Source organism: Amphimedon queenslandica, unplaced genomic scaffold, assembly GCF_000090795.2.
Source record: "Amphimedon queenslandica unplaced genomic scaffold, v1.1 AMPQUscaffold_13448, whole genome shotgun sequence".
NCBI lineage: Eukaryota > Metazoa > Porifera > Demospongiae > Haplosclerida > Niphatidae > Amphimedon > Amphimedon queenslandica.
In genome coordinates this window covers 127,445-148,743 of record NW_003546316.1, presented here as the reverse complement: position 1 = coordinate 148,743, position 21,299 = coordinate 127,445, and the positions used below count along the sequence as shown (strand labels likewise).

The 21,299-nt window shown below is 37.7% G+C and overlaps 6 protein-coding genes across 8 annotated transcripts; 3 read left to right on the top strand and 3 right to left on the bottom strand.

The window, feature by feature from the left end:
* Window positions 1-11: 11 nt before the first annotated feature.
* On the top strand, window positions 12-2,512 carry LOC100640917 (ribose-phosphate pyrophosphokinase 4-like). Its single transcript, XM_003385769.3, has 8 exons — window positions 12-204; window positions 256-367; window positions 422-494; window positions 546-639; window positions 1,209-1,327; window positions 1,699-1,883; window positions 1,936-2,012; window positions 2,175-2,512. Exons 1-8 carry the CDS (start codon window positions 22-24, stop codon window positions 2,403-2,405), a joined length of 1,074 nt encoding a protein of 357 aa, XP_003385817.1. The 5' UTR covers window positions 12-21; the 3' UTR covers window positions 2,406-2,512.
* A 96-nt stretch (window positions 2,513-2,608) lies between these two features.
* Window positions 2,609-8,171, bottom strand: LOC100640792 (uncharacterized). The gene is made up of 24 exons (XM_011405017.2): window positions 7,983-8,171; window positions 7,835-7,935; window positions 7,555-7,735; window positions 7,431-7,496; window positions 7,189-7,380; window positions 7,036-7,134; window positions 6,811-6,925; window positions 6,627-6,739; window positions 6,402-6,577; window positions 6,229-6,285; window positions 6,066-6,121; window positions 5,882-6,007; window positions 5,714-5,838; window positions 5,555-5,671; window positions 5,385-5,494; window positions 4,466-4,655; window positions 4,394-4,419; window positions 4,206-4,317; window positions 4,053-4,150; window positions 3,805-4,007; window positions 3,215-3,285; window positions 2,984-3,160; window positions 2,808-2,912; window positions 2,609-2,760 (listed from the first exon to the last, which is right to left on the bottom strand). The coding sequence occupies exons 1-24, from the start codon at window positions 8,136-8,138 to the stop codon at window positions 2,680-2,682; spliced, it is 2,853 nt and encodes a 950-aa protein (XP_011403319.1). The 5' UTR covers window positions 8,139-8,171; the 3' UTR covers window positions 2,609-2,679.
* Window positions 8,172-8,223: 52 nt separating this feature from the next.
* Window positions 8,224-9,570, top strand: LOC109581289 (golgin-45-like). The gene is made up of 5 exons (XM_019995281.1): window positions 8,224-8,303; window positions 8,347-8,399; window positions 8,452-9,032; window positions 9,134-9,282; window positions 9,333-9,570. Exons 1-5 carry the CDS (start codon window positions 8,262-8,264, stop codon window positions 9,546-9,548), a joined length of 1,041 nt encoding a protein of 346 aa, XP_019850840.1. The 5' UTR covers window positions 8,224-8,261; the 3' UTR covers window positions 9,549-9,570.
* On the bottom strand, window positions 9,521-13,998 carry LOC100640664 (cGMP-specific 3',5'-cyclic phosphodiesterase-like). Of its 3 annotated transcripts, none has more exons than XM_019995280.1 (20): window positions 13,274-13,998; window positions 13,126-13,215; window positions 13,012-13,077; window positions 12,694-12,783; window positions 12,518-12,649; window positions 12,410-12,474; window positions 12,252-12,315; window positions 12,088-12,199; window positions 11,879-12,039; window positions 11,619-11,669; window positions 11,417-11,563; window positions 11,245-11,349; window positions 11,074-11,183; window positions 10,810-10,998; window positions 10,673-10,750; window positions 10,556-10,619; window positions 10,430-10,504; window positions 10,118-10,201; window positions 9,952-10,051; window positions 9,521-9,906 (listed from the first exon to the last, which is right to left on the bottom strand). In XM_019995280.1, exons 1-20 carry the CDS (start codon window positions 13,895-13,897, stop codon window positions 9,758-9,760), a joined length of 2,556 nt encoding a protein of 851 aa, XP_019850839.1. In that variant the 5' UTR covers window positions 13,898-13,998; the 3' UTR covers window positions 9,521-9,757. The 3 variants fall into 3 exon arrangements, with proteins under 3 accessions (XP_019850839.1, XP_019850837.1, XP_019850838.1); XM_019995278.1 differs by having other exon boundaries at window positions 9,521-9,875; XM_019995279.1 differs by having other exon boundaries at window positions 9,521-9,875; window positions 9,961-10,051.
* A 42-nt stretch (window positions 13,999-14,040) lies between these two features.
* Window positions 14,041-15,055, top strand: LOC100632790 (uncharacterized Nudix hydrolase P35G2.12-like). Its single transcript, XM_003385790.3, has 6 exons — window positions 14,041-14,295; window positions 14,343-14,403; window positions 14,463-14,568; window positions 14,623-14,686; window positions 14,740-14,795; window positions 14,845-15,055. Exons 1-6 carry the CDS (start codon window positions 14,046-14,048, stop codon window positions 14,974-14,976), a joined length of 669 nt encoding a protein of 222 aa, XP_003385838.2. The 5' UTR covers window positions 14,041-14,045; the 3' UTR covers window positions 14,977-15,055.
* Window positions 14,948-21,025, bottom strand: LOC100632916 (leucine-rich repeat serine/threonine-protein kinase 1-like). Its single transcript, XM_003385791.3, has 3 exons — window positions 20,981-21,025; window positions 15,502-20,825; window positions 14,948-15,135 (listed from the first exon to the last, which is right to left on the bottom strand). The coding sequence occupies exons 1-3, from the start codon at window positions 21,023-21,025 to the stop codon at window positions 15,060-15,062; spliced, it is 5,445 nt and encodes a 1,814-aa protein (XP_003385839.2). The 3' UTR covers window positions 14,948-15,059.
* Window positions 21,026-21,299: the final 274 nt, after the last annotated feature.

Below are 21,299 nucleotides of genomic sequence, written 5' to 3'. Positions count from 1 at the left end.
TTGGCGGAAATCTAAAACAAAATGGCGGAAGGAGAAAACATGGAGAATCAAGGCAGCCTTCTCGTTCATCGTTCCCTCAGTGTGGATACCTCCAGCCAGTCTTTATTCTGGAAGCCAGTGATGGTGTTTTATCATCCCTCCATGAAGAAACTAGCAAAGGATGTCGTTGATCTCGGCCGTAGGGAAGCCAAACTGCCCAAACATGTAATTTTAACCCTCCCTCTACCCATTTTTTCTTTTTTCTTTTATTTATAGAAGAATCAATATAGGTCTGTTGAATTATGCGATTTCATTCAATGGAGGAAGTTTCGTGATGGCTGGCCAGACATTTTTATTAACAACATTGACCAAGTTGTTGGGAGAGATGGTATGTACCACAAAAATAATTATGAATAATAATAATTATTATTATTATTTTCAGTTATATTTGTTGCAAGTTTTCACACGCCTGAAGTAATGTTTGAAGAGCTTTCACTGATTTATTCGTTTCCAAGGTACTACCTCATTAATTATTCATTGATGGGTGGAGCTCGTTAATTATGTAGGTATTTTGTGAGATCTTTTTGTCTTATTTTACCATTTTTCCCAACGGGCACAATGGAGAGGATCGATCATGAAGGACAAGTTGTTACGGCAAAGGTCTGTCATGCTAGCAGGGTTTCCCACAAAGCATACTAAGTGTCCTAATTTGGAACAACTTTTAAAATTCATGAAAAATCCAAACTTGATCGGAATCAGCTCAAACTTTCTGCACACCATAAGAACATGTATATGTATCAGAAAAATTTATAAAAATGGAGAATTCTCTCCCTTTCAATTTTGGTGAAATTTGACCAAATTCCCTGTACTATAGTACAGGGACTTTGGTCCAATTTTGGAGCAACTTTAAAAATTCATAAAAAATCCAAACTTGACTGGAATCAGCTCAAACTTTCTGCACACCATAAGAACATGTATATGTATCAGGAAAAATTATTAAAATGGAGAATTCTCCTCCTGTGATTTTTGGTGAAATACCCTGTACTGTAGTACAGGGACTTACAATTCACTGACAAGAAGCTGCATGAGTACTATGCCAAAATCCAATGGGAAACCCTGGCCATCAGTTGATCATTCCCTTTTTATGTAGACGACTAGACGTACATTTACATGTACATGTACGCATACATATACATGTACATGGTAATAGTTTTTCTTTTCTCCAGTAGAGTTTAGCTGTGATGCTATCAGCTATACCACTAGCTGCTAGAGGACCTGCTCAGATCATCATATTCGACATACACGCTCTTCAAGAACGTTTCTACTTCTCCTATAATATAATACCAAGGTAATACATTATGATTTTCTAAATTTCATGTACATTGTATCAAGAATAGATACATGTACTCTTGATTGTATATGGACACAATATGCATGTAAAGCATGTACCGTGTAGCGAGAAATTTGGAGGGAGTAAAATTTGGCGAATTGCTAAATTTTGGGTGATTAGAAGATTTTAATTTTGTGAGTTTTTGGCCACATGCCATTGAGCATGCGTATAATGGCTCAAAATGGCGGATTTTTTATTTTGCCGAATGGCTATCAAAACGCCAATTTGCCAAATTTAATTCACTCCAAAATTTCCCACTATACGATATAATATCATGATTCCTTTTTTGGAGCTAAATTTGAAGTTAAAATGCGAAAATTTACTTACAGGTTGCTATCAGCAATACCTTACCTCATCAAGGAGTTGAAGAAGCTCCCCGACAATGGTAACCTAGCGATAGCGTTCCCCGATGACGGAGCTCACAAACGATTTAGTTCCTTATTTCGTGACTGGCCGTTGATAATGTGCATAAAGACGAGACAAGGGGACGAGAGGCATGTAATAATCAAGGAAGGTGAGCATAGTATACTGGAGTATACTGAAGATTACTGATGTGCATTTAACAGGTGATCCTACTGGTAGACATGTTGTCATCATTGATGATCTTGTACAGACTGGGGGAACACTTATTGAGTGCTCTAAGGTATACAAATAATTTACTGAAATATACTGAAGTATACTAAAGGGAGAAGGCGTACATGTATTTGTACAATTCACAAATTTAACATTTACTATGTTTTACTAGAATATACTGTGTTTTACTAGAATATACTGTGTTTTACTGGAATATACTGTTCTTTTTCAGGTATTACAGTCTCAAGGAGCTACGGCCATTAGTCTCTTTGTGACTCATCCTGTCTTCCCCGAGAGGTCATGGGAGAAATTCACATCAAAAGATCCAGTCCCATTCTCAAACTTCTGGATCACAGACTCCATACCTCATGCTCTGGAGATTTCAGAACACAAGCCTTTTAAACTTTTATCCCTTGCTGAGGCTATAGTGGACTCTTTACTGACACTGGACCTACAGAAATAATAGCAAGCATACATGTATCAAAGGGGAAAATTTTCTATCATAATTTATAAACATTAATAAAGTTTCTGGTTTTGAAAGTTTTAAGAGCAAGAGAATATTACTTGTAATAAATGCCTCCTTGCATTCTAGTGGTAAAATGCTAGCTATATCTGTCTTTAATGCATAATTTCTAGAGTCAGTTAAAGGCTCATTTGAACTTGCACTGTTTTCAAAACGTAAATCTTCTTCAGACAAAAATCACACACAAACGAAAAAAACGAATAATATAATAATATTATGATAATAATTTTTCTAATAATTTCTTTTGCTGTTTTAAAAGTTCTTCAGTCGTTTCTTGCTGTGCTTCATTCTTTGCCTAGTAGAAATAAGAAAAATAAACATTAATTATTAATTAATCATTACTAGTAAGTGTTCTCTTAGTTCCTCTGTCATGCTGGTTTCAGATGATGATGCAAGCTCCCTTTTCTGAGTTGCAAGCAGATCCAAAGAATTCTGAGCCATATTAATCTAACAAAAGAGAAAAAGATTTAGAAGGCCATGTTGAACACCATTAATATTATTCTTAATAATTATTTTACTTTCTCCATCAATTCTTCTTCAGTATAACCTTCCAATAGCAACTCGCTTAAATTCTCATCCTCTTCTTTATCATGTGATCCAGTCTCATGTGACACACATGTAGCATCGTTAGTAAGAGATTCAAGGTCTTTATGCTCATCATCAGTTGAACTATTATCAGACTCAGGAGGTGTTACCTAGGCATCATTCATAATAAATTAACAAAGAACATGAATATAGGTGTCATTTACATCTTGACCGCCAGTATCAGTATCAATTGATTCAAGAATTGCTCCGTTACCATCTTGTTTAGTAACTAGTCCTACAAAAATGAATAATAATCATTAACTGACTTCAAATTTTTGAGTTATGGCCATTTTTAAAATCGACCAATTTCTGAAAAATTCCCTGTACTATAGCCCATGCTTTTTTCCAAAAAATGGCTCCGAAATCACCTCCAATTTTTATTACATTTTCTGATACATATTGATGTCCTTATGCTATGTAGAGAACGTTTGAGTTGACTCTGACTGGAAATTTTCAAGTTATAGCCACTTTTAAAATCAACCAATTTCTGTAAAATTCCCTGTACTATATAGCCCATGCTTTTTTCCAAAAAATGGCTCCGAAATCACCCTCAATTTTTATTACATTTTCTGAAATATAATGATGTCCTTATGCTATGTAGAAAGTTTGGGCCGATTCCAACTTAAATTTTTCGAGTTATGGCCATTTTTAAAATCGACCAATTTCTGAAAAATCCCCTGAACTATAGCCCATGCTTTTTCCCAAAATGGCAACATGTACATGATGCTTGCCACTATAGTAATAATAACGATACCTTCACTGACAGATCTATATAACATTCTTGCGTGACTGTAGCTTTCTTCTTTCTCTTCTAGTATGGTTCTCTCTCTAGCATATTCTTCTTTCTCTTCCTCTTCTCTTTCAAGCAGTGCCCATTCCTGATCGATGGAATATCTTACTGTTGCATTACTGGATTCATCAACACTTAATAACACATTCTCTTCGACTTCTTCTCCCCTGTAGTGACTATGGTAACACACACCATAACCATAGTAACCTTACCCTTCTTTGTGACATGGTACCATTTTCTTGCAGTAGTTGGTGCATTTTAAATGAGTGACAATTTCACACCTCTTACACTTCCAAGCCTGTTTCCATATCTGTAAATAAAACAAGCTATAATCTCTTTTCTACATGTATCTTCCTATTCGTTACCCTGTCGTGACAAATAAAACATTTCTTTTCACTGATTTTGAGATCCACTGGATCGAAAATATGCTTTGATGGGTGGTCGGAGCCTTCACCTGCTGTAAATGGCTTCGTAGGACTAAAAATACATGTAGATACATGTACACATTATTATTATTATTATTATTATTATTATTATTATCATTGTAACTTACAATTTTTTACTAGTCTCGATTTCGTTCTGTAAAGAAAAGCAATTAAAATTAATAAAAGTTGATAGCCCATACTTCCGAGTCTTTTCTCTTTTTTCTCTTCCTGTTGCTACTACTCGTTGAGTGGGCATGGTCTGTCTCTGTGGGCGTGTGCCTAAACTGAAGTGTGATATCTCCGACGTATTTCTTGCTTCCGATTATCTTATTCAGTTTTGCTGTAGCCGGTAGCTCTGTATGACCCGAGGTAACTTTAAGAGCAGCACGACTGCAAAAAACAATAATAATAACAACAACAACAACAATAACAACAACAATAACAACAAAAACAATACTAATACTAAAAAGGCAGATTCTCAATCCCAATATGGTGCATTGATTCACACCCATTTGGAAGTGTTATAAAATTATAGAAACAAATGGTGCCATGTGTCACGAATGTCAGAATAGATTCTGACATTTTGACACATGGAGGCACTTGATTGCTTCACAATTCGCATGAATTTGAAAGTGTAATAGAAGCAAATGGTGTCACGTGTTAAGAATAGAATCATTTTCAATTAAATTTTCACACGTGCCACGTAAGAATCATTTTCAATTAAATTTTCACACGTGCCACGTAAGAATCATTTTCAATTAAATTTTCACACGTGTCATGTAAGAATCATTTTCCATTAAATTTTAACACGTGTCAGGGAATTTGTTATACTAAGAAGTGAGAACCTACTGTAGCTACGGTACCACTCAGCTATAAGCTTACTTATCCTGTACACGGCACGGGTACAGCTTGTCTATGCATCCAAACTGCACTAGTGAAGATACACCTGTAATACTCCGTATTTAACATGTACATCATGTGCTTATCTCGTTTTATGGTGCACTAGTGTAGTTATTATGAACACAGATAATGCTGGAGATCACTACTAAACTACTAATCACTACTAAACGAAAACTTATAGCTGAGCAGTACTGTAGCTGCCTTAATACTAACTAATACCTTGTCATTATTTTAGATAACTTTGCTGGTACTAGCACGTATCTCTGCTGATGAGTCCCTGAATTAGTTAAGCTACACTCGATCGCTAAATCCGTCAGAGATATAGACACCTACATGTACATGTAGTTATTAAGGATGGTCATTAAAAGTGGGTTATGTCTTTGTCTTACATATCCAATCATTATATCTCCCTCTTCACCTTTGAGGTGAGACCAGACACAAACGTTGAGATAGCGATACTCGCTCGACGATACTTCAAAGTTGAATAATTCATCCCAGACAGGATTCTAATTAAGCAAATAAAAAGTAATATTAAAATGTCGGCGTACTTGTGAAACTGCCACTGGTTTTGTCTTGTACTGTCTAGGCAAGCGTACGTGAGGCCTGCCCTCGTTTGATCTTGTCCTTTCGCTACTTGATATTTCACTAGCTGGCTCATGAACTGGTTCATTAACTAGGCCAACATGATTATTAGTAATGGATTAACTTATAATTACTTTCTCCAGTTCCTTCAGCACTTGACGCTTGAGCTCGTCCTCCTCTAATTATTCTCCTGTTGACCACACCCCCTAGACTACTAATATCATCGCTTGTGCTCTGAATGTGTTCAAATTCTTCTAATCCTTATATTATAATAAGTAAAGAATCGCTTATAATACCATACTCTGTGTATACATGTACCTCTTTCTCCAACATTAGTGCCACTTTTATGTGATGACCTCTTTGATTTCCCCCTACTATGTACATATATGTACGCAATTGTAATAATGACATTACACAATGTACATAATACAGTGTACATATACATATATGTATGCAATAATGATGGGGATTTGATGCTTACCTTTTTGCAAAATGCTTCAATAAGTCAGTGGTTGGTCTTTGAACTGTAATCAATATCCTATAAGAACAACATGACATTTACTTATTACTGCAACAATTAACAACAATTAGCATAACAATTACTTATTACTGCAAAGAATGAAAACTCTCATACGTATTAGCAGTCACGGTTACTTTATTGCAGTTGCAAGAGTCTTTATTATCTTCTTTGCTTGTTCGACGGTGGTTATCTTCACGGTATCAATTTTAGTAAGTATGTCTCCTCTTTTAATACCAGCCTCAGATGCTGGCGATCCATCGTACACTTCCGATACTATAACAAAGCTACCTCTATCCTCTTCCAAATAAAACTATAAATAAGAAGAACAATAACTTATACTTTTTTATTTTTTTATTTACCAGTTTATATTTCATTCCTATTGTTTGGTAAGGATGCAACTTACAAACAAGAAAGTCGTGATACGGCCATACGTTCTTCCACAGGCCAACCAATGGCTCCTGTGGCAGAGCATCTATTAATAATAACAATAATAGTAATAATAATAATAATAGTACAATTATGATAACTGTATATAGTGCTTGCCTATAGATAAAGTACAGTAGACATCAATTGCAATATCGACTAATCTCAACCTGCTGCACTCCACAACTTTAACTTCTAAACCTCCTGATGTCAACATCTCATTGTGCAAGTATACCTACATGCATTATACATCATTCAAAGTAATGATATCTCAATAAATGATGTAATGTAATGGTAGTATTATGGTAGTATTAGTGCAATAATTTCTCTCCCCCTTTCTCTTACATCATTTAACTGGTCGTGATATTTGTATTTCCTGAAAAACGGTTTGAAACGAACTTTGTAATTAGGTAAAGTGTGAGTTCTCCTAATCCATCTCTTAAACTATAAAAATCAATTTCTCTCACGATTTGATATTAATTACTAATATTAATAGACCTGTGATTCTAAGAATGCAGAGAGGCGTGGTAGGCTCCTTCCTTCAAATCGACTTGTGACTATCACTTCCACTTGAGGCTCTTCTAAGAAAGCAAACGACCAGTGATTGAACGGGCTCCTGGACATTTGAAATCGGCCCCGCCCCTTTAGCTGACGGAGCTGAATCGACACGTAAGCCGAGCGACCAAACATCTAACAAAATAAATAAACATAAATAAATAAAATATAATAAATTTGATTACCATTACTGCGTCTATACCAATTTCAAATGATCCTGTATAGTCCACTGAACAATTAAATTCAATCAACTAAAATTAACATAATTTATACACTCATTAATAATGTTTGTTACCAATACAGATATACCTCTATCCTCTTATTTGGAAGTTCGCTATCTCTAATTACATCCACCAATTCAATATTACTGAATATCGGCAGGGACTCCCCCATGTTGTACTCACGGACCTTAAGTTCATCAAACATTTTCCCTTCGGTTTTTGTGAGGAGTAGCTCCTTAAACTCCTTCTTTATTTGCTTCATTATTAATCTATTAATCAACAATCATTAATTATTAGCGTTATTTTATATCATTACTATTGCCATTACTATTATTATTATTATTATCGTTTCCGTCTCCCTTTCTTACCGTCTTGCAGTCTCTGTGTCCCTAAGTTCTTGATAAAGGAAATCGGTTATTATATTAAACCAATCACACGACTCTAGGCTCTTATCAATGTCTTGCAAAACCTAGTGTGATATAGCAACCAGTGATCACGTGATCAACTTCAACTGACCTCTGGTGATTTGGTTCTTTTAAATGATGGGAATGGTTGTTTTGAGGGCGTGGTCACAGGCTGCCGTCTCAGCCAAAGCAAAAGGAGAAGTATCTCTAGAGAGAGGGTCAGTACTACTCCCCAAAAGAGAGGAATAACAAACTCTCCTCCAAACATGATTGACTCCTTCTTTAATAGGCGTGGCTTAAAAAGGAGTGGCTGCTAATTCTACTCCCACGCAGAAGGTGTGGCTGAATATTCTACTCCCACGCATGATTAGGTGTGGCTTATAGGGCTATCATGGAAAGTTGTAGAAGAAGAAAGCAAGCTCTCAAAGAAAAGGTTCATTATTTTATAATTTATCATTATTTTATTGGAGGTATAGTACTTAAAGAAAGCACAGGATCTCATATCAAAGAAGAAATATGAAAAGTACAAGTAAGTTGGTCCATAAAATTAAAAAATTAATTATTTTTGTTGTTATTAATAGGGTGACTGATGTCTCCTGGAGTGACCCACTGATCACCAGTACACCTTTGATTACAAGAACACGGTCCACTTTACCTTCCTCTCTTCGCCTCTCTCCTCATCGGGACATTACTGAACTTGAGCGAATGATAGAGGATCAAAACAAGGCCATGAAAGAGCTTAAGAGATTACTATTAGCGTCAGTGGGCGGTGAAATGGGCACAGAGATAGAGACGCTAATACGGGATAAGGTGACTTTAGAAAGCAAGTTAAATCACTCAATAACAGAGCTAATGGAGATGAACGAGGAAATCGAGGGACTTACGATCGAATGTGATGTATGGAAATGTAAGGTACTTGCTAGTAGGTTACTCATTGACGAATTGAGAGAATGGAAGGGGAATCATTATCACCTATCAGTCAATACATTACAGACATTGCTTGATGAAAGGGATCAGCTAATGAACCATATCAAAGCGATACACCAACTTGTCAATAATATTAGTAGAAAATTAATGAGTACTAGCTCGACAGCTAATAGCACTGCTAGTGGGATAAAAATAGCAACAGTGACTCCTGTACAGTTACAGCCTATTCATCAAGGTATTGTTTACTTTATTGTTTGTTGTTTCTGTTTATTGTATTGTTTGTTGTTGTTGTTTATTTTGTTTGTTGTTGTTGTTTATTTTATTGTTTGTTGTTAGGGTGCAACGTATTAGAATTGGCTAAAAACACTAGCGTTGCAGTTCAAATGATTTCCGATAAAATAAGTGCAAGGCACGAAGCCACGCCCATGCCCTCGTTGCTATCTCTTAATACGTCACTCACTGAAGGGGAAAAATTAGCTCATAAAGTAAAAACAATAATTAAGTAGAACATGATAATTACGATAATTATTAATAGCTATTGTATCCGGTGCCAAAGGAGACAACGCCCACTAGTAGAGGCCTGCCACACCTCTCATTCAGTGAAAAGACGCTAATGGAACAACGGAAGCATCAACAAGCACGGACGCTACCATGGACTGATGATCGCCATGATGGCAATAATGACATTGCTAATAACAATTCTTATTATTTTTGTAATAAGTGTAATGGAAGGGCAATCATGATTATTTAAACAAAAGGTGAATACCCATGTATACAGTAGTATCTTTTAAAGTGTCTATGTGTGAATACATAGTACATGTATCTTTTAAAGTGTCTGAGTGTGAAGATATAGTATCTTTTAAAGTGTCTATGAGTTTATGACAGTGCAACTAAAGTACATTGCACTTTCTGTTACGACGAGTGGTGTTCCTCTCATCTTGAGTGTGATCAACCCACGCCTCAATCAATCCAAGCCTCTGATTCACAGTACTTGTTGCGCTGGCAGGAATGGGTGTGGATTCTGTGATAGAGGGCGTGATAGACATGGATCGGTGGGAAACAGAAATGGATCCGTGACCTAAAAGGACAACAACACACGAAATATTTATCTATTATTATTTATAATTTAGACTCAGCATGGTTTATGTGCTTACGATCTATACCAGGGCTTTTTATTCTTTCTTCCCAACCATTAAGGTTGAACTGAGCTCCATCTGCCATTGGTAAGAACTCGGGACTAAATTTTGCTAGCACCTACATGTACATATAGAATATTGTACAGTAGTTGGCTCTGCCATGCTAATATAGGGTAGTTGTTACCTTGTATAGGGGAAGACAGACACCTTTTATGAATCCAGCCTGCATCTGTGGCAGCTCATCAATCTTCCTCCTGTCCATTATAGCCTAATAATAATAATTAGAAATTCATTTTAAAAATCCAAATTTGATTGGAATCAGCTCAAACTTTCTACGCCCACTAAATACATGCACAGTGTATATGTATCAGGAAAAAATTATGAAAATGGAGAATTGCTCTATTTTTCATCTTTGACAAAATTTGGCCAGAGTTGGTACATGTACAGGGACTTTGGCCAAAATTTTGGAGCAATAATAATTATTAATTGCTATTACCACTGGTGTCATGTTCAAGTTTTCCCTCTCCATGTCCCCTTGCTGGAAAAACTCTTTCATCACTAAATCAGCAACCTAGCAATTATTATTAAACAATAATAATAATAATTAACTCAATTAATGTACCCTTCTTTGAATTCGCCATGGCTTAGAAACAGCTGCAACGTCACAAGCCGTCATTAGCATTCCTCTATTGATTGACCAATGACTATTAGTAATACTGTAATTAGTACATTTTAATACCTCATAAGGTCCCTGTGGATAACATCAGAACTGTCAAACTCACCAGAGTTGATCATGTCAAAAAACTTGCTTCTATTTCTGTATAAACATGCACATTTGATGACAAATTTAAATACAAAAATTTCTTTCATTTTTACTTGAAATAGAGTGATAGATCAGTGGAAAGGATTGCATCTTCAATGACTCGAATTATCTTTTCGTAAGTTTCTGAGGAGACATTCTGGAGCAGTTTGTTACTGTCGCAGTTGAGTATCATGATGCAATGATTGAAGTGATGGTGCTCCATAGTACTAGTAGTGTATAACTGAGCCAATGGACTCTCTATCCTATTATTAATAATAAAAGTACATGTTACATACATAAAATAGGCTAAGAGAAAGAGTGAGAATTGGAGAGCTTGCTTTGATTGGAAAGCATTGTTGGTTCCCCTGTGGTCTAGATCATGTGAAAAGCATGCAATAAGCAACGAAAGCTTCTCAATATCTGTGAACTGGCAACCAATCCTTCCTGACTGTTATATGCATGTACATAATATAGTCAATAGCATGAGGAAAATGTGTATATGCACTTACCATTATTGTGAACATTGCTTGTGCTACATTAAAAGCATGCCTCCAGTTGTGATACAGAACTGGCCTATAGTTCTTCCTCACGGTCAAAACCCAACGAAATAATGACTACAATTGAAAATAAAGTTAACACAACAATATTATCAATGGAATAACAATTAATGTTTATTTTTACCTTATCATCAATGTGGAATCTGTGAGTAAAGCCCATTTCTTTGAACATCAACACAGATGCAAGGACCGTCTCATCGTCTGTAAATTTTAAGTCATCAAATGTGAAGGAGACTAACTCAGCATCTTTGATATTTTGTATACTCATAGACTAGTATTAGCAATACATGCATGATGGTTACTTTATAATGCTAATAGATGCTTACCATTAAACGCTCCGTTTCGTCCAGTGAAGCAGCAGCATGGTATGATAGCACCTGCACAATAATAGTAACAATTATCAATGACAAGTATTATTAATCTTAGTTTTTTGGCCAAAATTTGTACTCAGAATTGGCTCAAACTTTCTAAATACAATATACATGTACATACATGTGTACATGTATGTATAGGACAAGGGTATATGAATCAGTTAAAATAGAAAGAAATTCCCTTTATAGTCATTATAAGAACAACTTGAGCTTACCTCTAGGGCAACAGTCTGCTTTGCATTTGCTCGTTTGATTTTCTCATAGTTGAGCACATTGTGTATCGCCAGTCCGCAATACATTGAGAAGACTTGGAAGGACTCTTGCTCCATGTCGTTAAATGGCAGACCGTTCAACTTGTTATCCAGCTTCACAATGGCTACAAGGAATGATACTACTTCAGGATCTACTGCATGGTAACTCTTACCCATCAGGTCCCCCTTGTCATTAAATACTGGCATACACAGCATATTGGAGTTTGATGAAATGGAGAGGGTAGTCTTGGACTGCTGGGCGCCATCGTCATTTGTTATTATTTGCTAATCAACAAAAATAATGTATTACACTTGTTAGAATGGTCGGGTAACATACTTCACAAGTTTGGGCAACTTTAATGATAACATCATAGCCATCGATATGCTCAGGATCAATAGTGCTTTTTATAATAAACAATGTAAAAGCAAGAGAGAAAGAGAAAGAGGGAGAAGGAGAGAGGAAGATAAAATCGAGATGGTTAGATTTTATATTACGTCAATGTTTCCGTTTCCTTCCCGTTAAACTGGATTGCTATTTTGAATGTAACATCATTTTCAGTCTGCAATAATGAGTATAATAGTAACTATTACTATGTTGCATACTTTCTTGTCCACAACAACGACAATGCACTTTTCACACGGAATGAGCTTCAGTGCTTCGGACATAATGCACTCTATCATTTCCTCCATTGACGTAGTGTCCTCAAAAAGTTTCTTTGTTAGCTCTAGCAGCATCTTTCAAAAGAAAATCTAATTTCGTTTCATTTTAAATTGCTCACTTGAAGCCTTCGTGAGTGGGTAAAGGACAACTCAAACAAGTGTGAATTCGTCAAACCGATAGCACAAAATGTCATGTATGTATTGAAAACCTAATAAAAACAGTCAGTAACGACGAGGTGCAGATTCGTACATTAACAGCGAGGTGCACATTCGTACATTAAGTGACTAATAGTGTACATTAGTACATATGTACATGTACGCATCAGCTTATTTGGCATTCTTATCATTCTTAAATATGTTACTAAAAAAACGCAGTCTCTTTTAGCTCTCTTCCTGCAGCTCTCCCGCAAGCCCCCCACTCTCTCTAGTAAAAGTACCTCTACATCTTCTTCAGTGAATTCTCCATCGTTATGCTTGTTCATGACTTGAGCAACACCAATCACCTATGCAAGAAACATCAATAGTATTAAAATGTAATTGCATAAGCTCACTTCTCCTGATGAGGTTTTTATTGGCATGCAGAGAAGTGCTTTTGTCCTGTAACCTGTCAGCTTATCAATTTCTTTGTTGAAGTAGGGGCTCTGTAAAACAATAATGAAAGTAAAAATACTAATAACAAAAGCAACTTTTAAGAATTACATCGTAAGCATCCTTGAGATTAATGAGCTCTCCAGTCTTGGCAACCTGTCCAACGATCCCAACGCCAAACGGGATCTTTATTGCCTCAGAATCATCGTGGAGCACAGACTCAAGTTGTGAATGTGCAGTAACATCAAACAATCGGGAAATGAGTATAGGATTCTCCTTGCTTCCCTCAACAAAGAACAGAGATGATCGATCTCCATCAATGAGCAACAGGACGTTCACTAATATCTTGTGACTCAGGCTGTACACGTCAAATTCGGGAGATATGACATCTTTCAATAGCTCCATGAACAAGTCCTGTTTGTTGAGCTTTCTAAGCTGGTCCTTTGACTTCTTGGGGATCATAATAGGGCCACTAGTAAACCTTTTCATATTAACTCCAGAGCTAGTGATGCCCTCGCAGTCTCCTGCAAAAGGGAGAAGAGGCCCCGGAGCTCCTGCTATGCTAAGCCTGTGAAGAGTGAGGCGGCGGGATGCAACAGTGTGGTGAGTCTGCTGCTCCACCATTTCTTTCCAGAATACTGGCCGCTTCATTAAGAAGTTGGCGACTATCTCTTTGCCTATTTCTTCGTTGCTATCGAGCCATTCGGAGACGCTCTTCCTATTCAGTTTAGACATCGCTGAAAGACTAGCTAGACTTCTGGAAACTGAGGAGAGAAAACCAACGCTTTTATTGACAGCCCTCCAACGTTGTGAAGCGTGGTAGACGTAAACGGAGGTACACGGAGGGTGTGCGAGAGTATTTTCTAACTTGACCACACCCTAAATGAATAAAATTTTAACCTTCAACATGGCGGCTAAAGATGAGGTGTTATCTAGCACTGTTGAAAAACAGTTTCAGAGACTAATGTCCAATAAAGAGAGGGATATAAAATCGAAAGAATGCTCGTGGATATTCGATGGGAAGTGGATAAGAGCTGGACACATTCATTACAGCTTAAAAGGAGAGACTAGAGTCTGGGAAACTGTGGAGCGAACCACTAGAAAAGGAACAGCCGATGCCGTTGATATTATTGGTAATAATCCATCATCATTATTATTATCATCATCTTTATTGTTGCAGCAACTCAAAAAGATAAGGATAGGATATTGCTAGTTGCCGTCTATCGTCCGCCAATCAATAAGTGGGTGTGGCTTTATCCCTGCTACGTGCAATCATAATGACATCATACTCATATAACAGGATATGTGTTGAGTTTCCATCTGGTCTTATCGATAAGAACGAGGAACCGTCAGAGGCCGGAGAGAGAGAGTTAAGAGAAGAAACGGGACACGAGGGAAAGGTTGAGGTATAATAATAAATAATATTCGGTATTATTCTATTTAATGCACACCGACCACAGAATATTAGCGTACCTGTGTATTGCGATCCATGGAAAAGCACCGAAAACACAATCTTAGTTCAAAGTATAATGATAATAATAATTATTATTATATTATATTATTATTTTTATTTTTAGTGTCAATTACTGATGACGCTGGCAAACAGTCGTTAGATGATGATGAATATATTGAAGTTAGCAATTAATTATATTAATAGATAATAATAGTAATCGTTGCTGTAGGCATTTTACTTATCACTTCAAAACTTGTTAAAGTCATTACAGAGTTTAAAAGAGAAATTTGACATTGAAATTGAGAGTAAATTATATTTATTTGCTTTAGGACTTGAGAATGGTAAAACACTCTTAAAATAATAATAATAATAATAATAAATGATACTTTTTCACATAGCGCATGTATTTTAATTGTCAAACATTTCACTTGTTTATTTGATTGATTAATATTTTTTTTCCGGCGTTAATTTTTTTGCTGGTGACGACGGATTACTTGGAATAGAATCACCAGAATCAGTACTGAAAAAAATTAAAATATAAATAAATATTGGTACTATAAACTATAATAATTATAATCAGGGTTATCAGTAGCATGCCTTTTAACTTACTTAGCATGCTTTGTGGGAAACGCTGAATACTATATTGATAAAACTACCTTAAGCCTACTATTATTTGCATCTACTAATTTTAGCGAAATCAGCAAAAGTCATGTTTAGCGTTACTAATTTTAGCGTTTTTAACCAAATTAACTATAAATAATAACCATTATAATGAATAATAATTATTTTGGCGTCTATTTAATTTAGCGATTTAAAGCTCTCTCGCTAATATAGCTAAATTTAGTAGATGCTAAAAATAGTAGGCTTAAGGTAAAATAGCACATACCTTTCTAACAGACCCAGAGGCTGATATCTAGCAGGTGGAAGAGATCTGCTTTTATCAAGAAATTTATGAAGAGGTTTGTAAGCCTTTGGTGGTTGAGAAACTGATGCACTTTTCATGCGTACATAACCTTCGCCTTCATCTTCTGAATCTGTCAATGGTAATCCATCATCATGATCATTATCTGATGATTGATGAGCACTGGGGGACAATGGCGGTTTGGGGGATAGTAACGGGACACTGGGGGACACTGGTGGATCACTGGTGGACACTGGTAGGACACCGGGGGACTTTGGTTGGACACTGGGGGACGTTGGTTGGACACTGGGGGACGTTGGTGGATCACTGGTGGATGCTGGTAGGACACCGGGGGACTTTGGTTGGACACTGGGGGACATTGGTTGGAAACCGGGTGACACTGGTGCGACAATGGGACTGTGGTTGACAAATGAATGGGTCCTACTGGGGACTGGTGTGTCATCAGATAGGTGAGATGGTACGTCACTAGGAGTTATGCATATGAAATCAGCTAATTCTGGATCATGTTTTGGACTAAGCACTATCGACTCATAAACATCAGATGAAAGCTCGTTGGGCGTGGCTTCATTATTAACTGAAGGAGTGGGCGGCAACAGACGATGTGACTCGTTAAATGAAGTTGCCCTCGATACATTCGTGTACAAGGCTTCGTTATAATTGGCCATATAAGGACGCGACTGTCGCTGTGCTTGACATTCTAATTTAATGCAGCCAGAGGCATCAGGCCCGTCCATTTTCAGAACACATAATCCATTAACAGGGTCAGTATCGTGCAATAGAATACCATCTTCGCTTATCTTTGGGATCGGCTTGTACACACCTTGCCCGCAAGAGAGGACAGAGCAAACTTCAGGTATTACAACATTTTGAGCTGGTAGTGATGGATTACTTGGAACCGATCCACCATAGGTACCGCTGATTGGAGAGAAAGGCACAGTCCCACAGTCACTGTCAGTTGTAACAGACTCATCGTCGTAAAACTTGCTGTGGACATCAGGGTTCCAATACGAAGGCTGCAGCAGCACGAGCTGCCTGATGTTCTCTTTGTGTGGTTTGAAGTAAGTGAGAAGTAGTGGCGTCAGAGAATATGCAGAGAATGTTAAAATGTGTCCAGTGTTAAGTCCAACCCATACAGTATCAAGTACTACCTGAATACAGGTAATCCACACTTCAGCTCTATCTTTCCCGATAACTTGAGAGCAGTTTACACCGTATATAGCCTTCCCTTTGACACAATTAAAGACAACAAGCTCTTGTAGTCTCCTAAAGCAGACCCATAAATACTCATTGTTGTTCATACGATCTAATGCAACGACAGCTGACTTCACTCCAGTTTCCGATATGAGTAGAAACTCTTGTAGCACGTGAAGTGTGTTTGGATGGACTCGATAAAACGAATTTTTCGTGCAGCAAATTATGCAGTCATCTAAAACTTGAAGAGACTTGATCGGCTTCTGGTAAGAAATGACACGAGTTCTATACGCCCCATGCAACGGGGAAGGCTGTGACAAGTTAAATACTTGGATCTCTCCGTCCTCCTTTCCAAGATACACGCAATCAGGACTGACAGCCATCACAAGGACGTGTGCATCGAATGTCAGCTCTTTGATGAATTCTAGACTACTAGCAGAATAGACTCTTACAAAATTATGCTGGAAACTGACCCAGAGATACTCCCTAGTGCAGGCCATGCAGACGATGCATTGTGCAGGGAGAGACGTATTATTCAATGTTTTGAAACCAGGAATGGAGAGATGGGTCAGGACTGTGCTGTCCTTCATGCTTAAGACGCTACTGCAGATGTATAGATCACAAGAGAATGTCCCATTTGATTCTCTGTTGTATCTCACAGCAGATGCATTGTATTCGTGAGTCTCGTTGATGCAGTAACCTTCCCTTGTAAGGACCGGCATTGGTTTAGTGAACTGGTGGAGTATTTCTATGAAATAGGGTCGCTTGTGTGGATCGTTGTTCCAGCATTTGTCCAGTAATGGAGTGAAGTACGGGCAAAGTCCATTTAACGGTTTCAGATTAGGCCGATCAGCGTTACCCGTTGCCGTCTGAAATCTCACTCCCTTGCGACACTTTAGCTTCTTTCTTGTTAGTATCTCATACGATGTGAAAGCAAATGAAAATACGTCTGCCCTCTGATCATACTCGTATAAATAATTACTCATCTCCGGAGCAGGGAAGCGGCCATGCTCTCCAACAGCCAGACCTTGTGACATCTCTAGACATGACCGAGAGAATCCGCCTAGCTTAATGTTAACTTGCTCGTCCAGTGACAGTGAATACACTATGATATTCTCAAGGCAGACGTTGCGATGGATTATCTTCAACGAGTGAAGGGTCTTCAATGCTGAGGCTAACTGATACACTATCCTCATTCTTAGGAATGGAGAGACGCTAATCGTGTGCTCTAAGATAACGTCCTCCATAGAACAGAACATGGCAAAGCTAAAGACCAATGAAAAAGGATCGGTAGTCGCCAGTAATGGGTCGATAATGTATGGGCACTGATCTGTCTGTGTGGCATATTGCAGTGTTGTTATCTCATGCCAGAATGAGAGAAAAGGATTATTAGCGCTCCTGTCGTTTGGAGGTGGGTATGGTTTCACTGCTATCGGAACGCTACCATATTCACCTTTAAAAACGGTTTCCAGTGGAGGCCTTGTTAGACATGACGACATGTCTTTGATGTTAACATTGAGTTTGATCATAGAGATCATGACAAAGTCCTCATCACAGATATCAGGTATTATCGCAACAGGAGATAACTCGTGATCTTTCGGACACGAAAGAGTCCTTGCATTGGTCAGGGAATTAAAACAATCGTTGATAGGAAATAAAGATAGGGACTCGTCATTCGAATAACAGACACTGCAGATCCCGTTGATAGAAACTGTATCCCACAGCTGAGGATACCAGTTCATTATTAGTGTATTTATTGTAAATGATAAGAGATTCATAGCTCGTATGCCAAGCGGGGTATTGGCTACACTAATGATTAGTGAGAAATTATTAATTGATTCAATGCTGTAGACCAGTGAAGTCGCATTTATCCAAACAATAATACCACTCGCCCAGTAGTTCCAATTCACTGCATTATTATGAAAAGATTCGAGTAGCTGCTCACCCATCTTGTCTTCAGTTAGTCTATTAATCATTCCGTTCATATTTATTAATAAGTGAGACAGTAAACGAGGCCATAGAGACATTGGGAGCGACTCAAACTTGTACAGACGTTGAATCTGATACTGAGATGATAAATCGGAAGCGATCGGGTCGTTATTAGCAGACTGTAACATGCTCTTGATTAATATGTTATGACTCGTTACAGGTATAGCCAATGATAATAGGCTAGCCACAGTATAAACAGCATAAGGTATATCCGTAGAAAAATACGGGTGGAGGAGATCACAAAGATTTCGTACCGGATAAAGACCATTGGCAATCCTTAAATTTTGATGATTTCTCAATAAACCGGACATAGCCCTGACAAACCACTGCCTATTCAAGACATAGCAATCCCTTTCGTTGCTATTATTAGCAGGCAGCAGTAGTATTGATGATATTGATTGGAGGAACGACGTAACGAGCGATAGCTCCTTGTGGCCGGCTAAATCATGATGAGGACTGGAGCGCACTAGCTCCCACATGTCCCATGAGCTGACTATAGGAGCTTTGTTATCCTCTATTAATCTTGTAGCCTCACTCTTGGTATACTCGGACAAAACGCTATAGCTGTTTGGCACTATTGCTGTAGTCCGTCGAAACGAGCCTTTTCGATCAATCAATTCAATCAGGCTGTGAATGCTGTTACTCCGACCTATCAGAGACTCTTGGTCAGTTGATATCGTGGCTATGGTCACTCTCTCTCTGTACTGCTTCCAATTTGAGTGCTTGATTTGATGCTCGAGCATTTTAACGTGATCATCATTAATGAAAGGGTCAGTGGAACAGGCGGCGATGATCACCGTAGGAGAAGAAGAGTAAAGAAATAAATGAGAGAGAACAGAGTAGAGGCTGCTTGGGTTTCCTATGTCATACAAGATAACGTAAATACTGGACGGGAGGGACATGAATTGTTGAAATATTTGAAATTGAGCGTCATCATCAAACTGAAGGCAGGAGTAATGCTTTCGTTTTGACTGCCGATCGATTGCATTATAAACAGCTTCAACAATATGTGGAGAAGTGTTGCTAGCAGACACCACCATAACGTCATAGTGAGTGATGGTCTGTATGGTACGAGCTCGTGATTTTAAGAATTCCAAGGGCGAGCTCTTGTTTGCCGTTGGTATGTTTTTAATGTAAGGGAGACGGTGCATCCCAATAAATGTGAGGTGCCTGAGGTTGCCTAGTTCGTACGGGATTATCTCAATACCAATGTTAGAGCTGATGTTTAGCGTCGTCAAATGGGCCATGACTGTGAGGCAATCAGGAACGCTGCTAAACAGGTTTGACGAGATATCCAGCGAGCGAAGGTGAGAGTGTTTGAAATAAGAAGGTAGCTGAGTGAGATTGTTGTTAGAGAGATTGAGGGACTGGAGTGAATTGGCAACGTTGGAATGAATGCTCGAGGGCAATGCTGATATCAAGTTAAAAGACAGGTCAATATCTTTGATCCTCGGTAGCGAAAAGAGCTCATGTGGTATGTCAGTGATACGATTGTGATGCATCTGGACTTTTTGTAAATTATTAAAACGTAGTATCTGCTCCGGAATGCATTTTAAAAGGTTAGAAGAGAGTCCGACGTAGGTAAAGGAATTGACCCCGTGACCTTGGAGCCAATGAGGGTCTATATATGATAGCTCTAAGTCATGCCAGTCCACGATCCCACTGCTCGGATGATGAGACACGTGCTGCAATATCCGACCTGCCATGGATAACTTGCCACTTGTCATGGCAACGTTAATAGCAGTGGATATGTTGATTTTACCATTTTGCAGCAGAGGCGCTAGTATGATACGGAAAATTATTAATTCGCTGTATTTGTCGTAATTCTCGACGGCCTCATCGTTACGAGCTAATAAAATATCAATGACATCTTCTTCTTCGTCGAGAATTGCCTGACATATCTTTAAAAAAGCCGTTATGTGGTTGTTCTGACGAGATGAATCGATGCATTCTTTGTAGTTATTGGCTCCAAATTTGATGAGGAGGGACACGACGTGCCTGTTTCCGAATTGAGTGGATTTGAGTAACGTGCTGTTTAGCATTGTCTGACCCCATTTAAACAGGTCGTCTGGTAACTGTTGATGAAATGACGACACTTTTATTAAAAGCTGCAAAGAAATAAAAGGATAACAATAATGAGAAAAAGCATAAACAGAGAGTCGAGAGTAAAATATGCAACAACAACAACAAAAACATGATATGAAAAACAATAAGAGGAAGAATGACAGAGAGAGAGGAAGAAGAAGTAAATGTTTATACTCACTTTTTCCAATAGAGAAGTATTCTCAGACTCGGCCGCTTTTGCCATTTCTATTAAATAACAATAACGACAATAATAATAATAATAACAATAATAATAATAATAATAATAATAATCATAATAATATAATTAAATCTAATATCTAAAGAGAGTCCAATGGCCCAATAGAAGCTTGCTGCAAATTTGGGAATTTTTAAAAAGTCAAATTCAGTATACATGCACTTAAGTAAATGATTGGTTATAACAACACATCTGTATAAACATTGATTAAAAGCTATTCATGTCATCAGAGCTTAAGTTCTTGAAAATCCATTATCTTGCA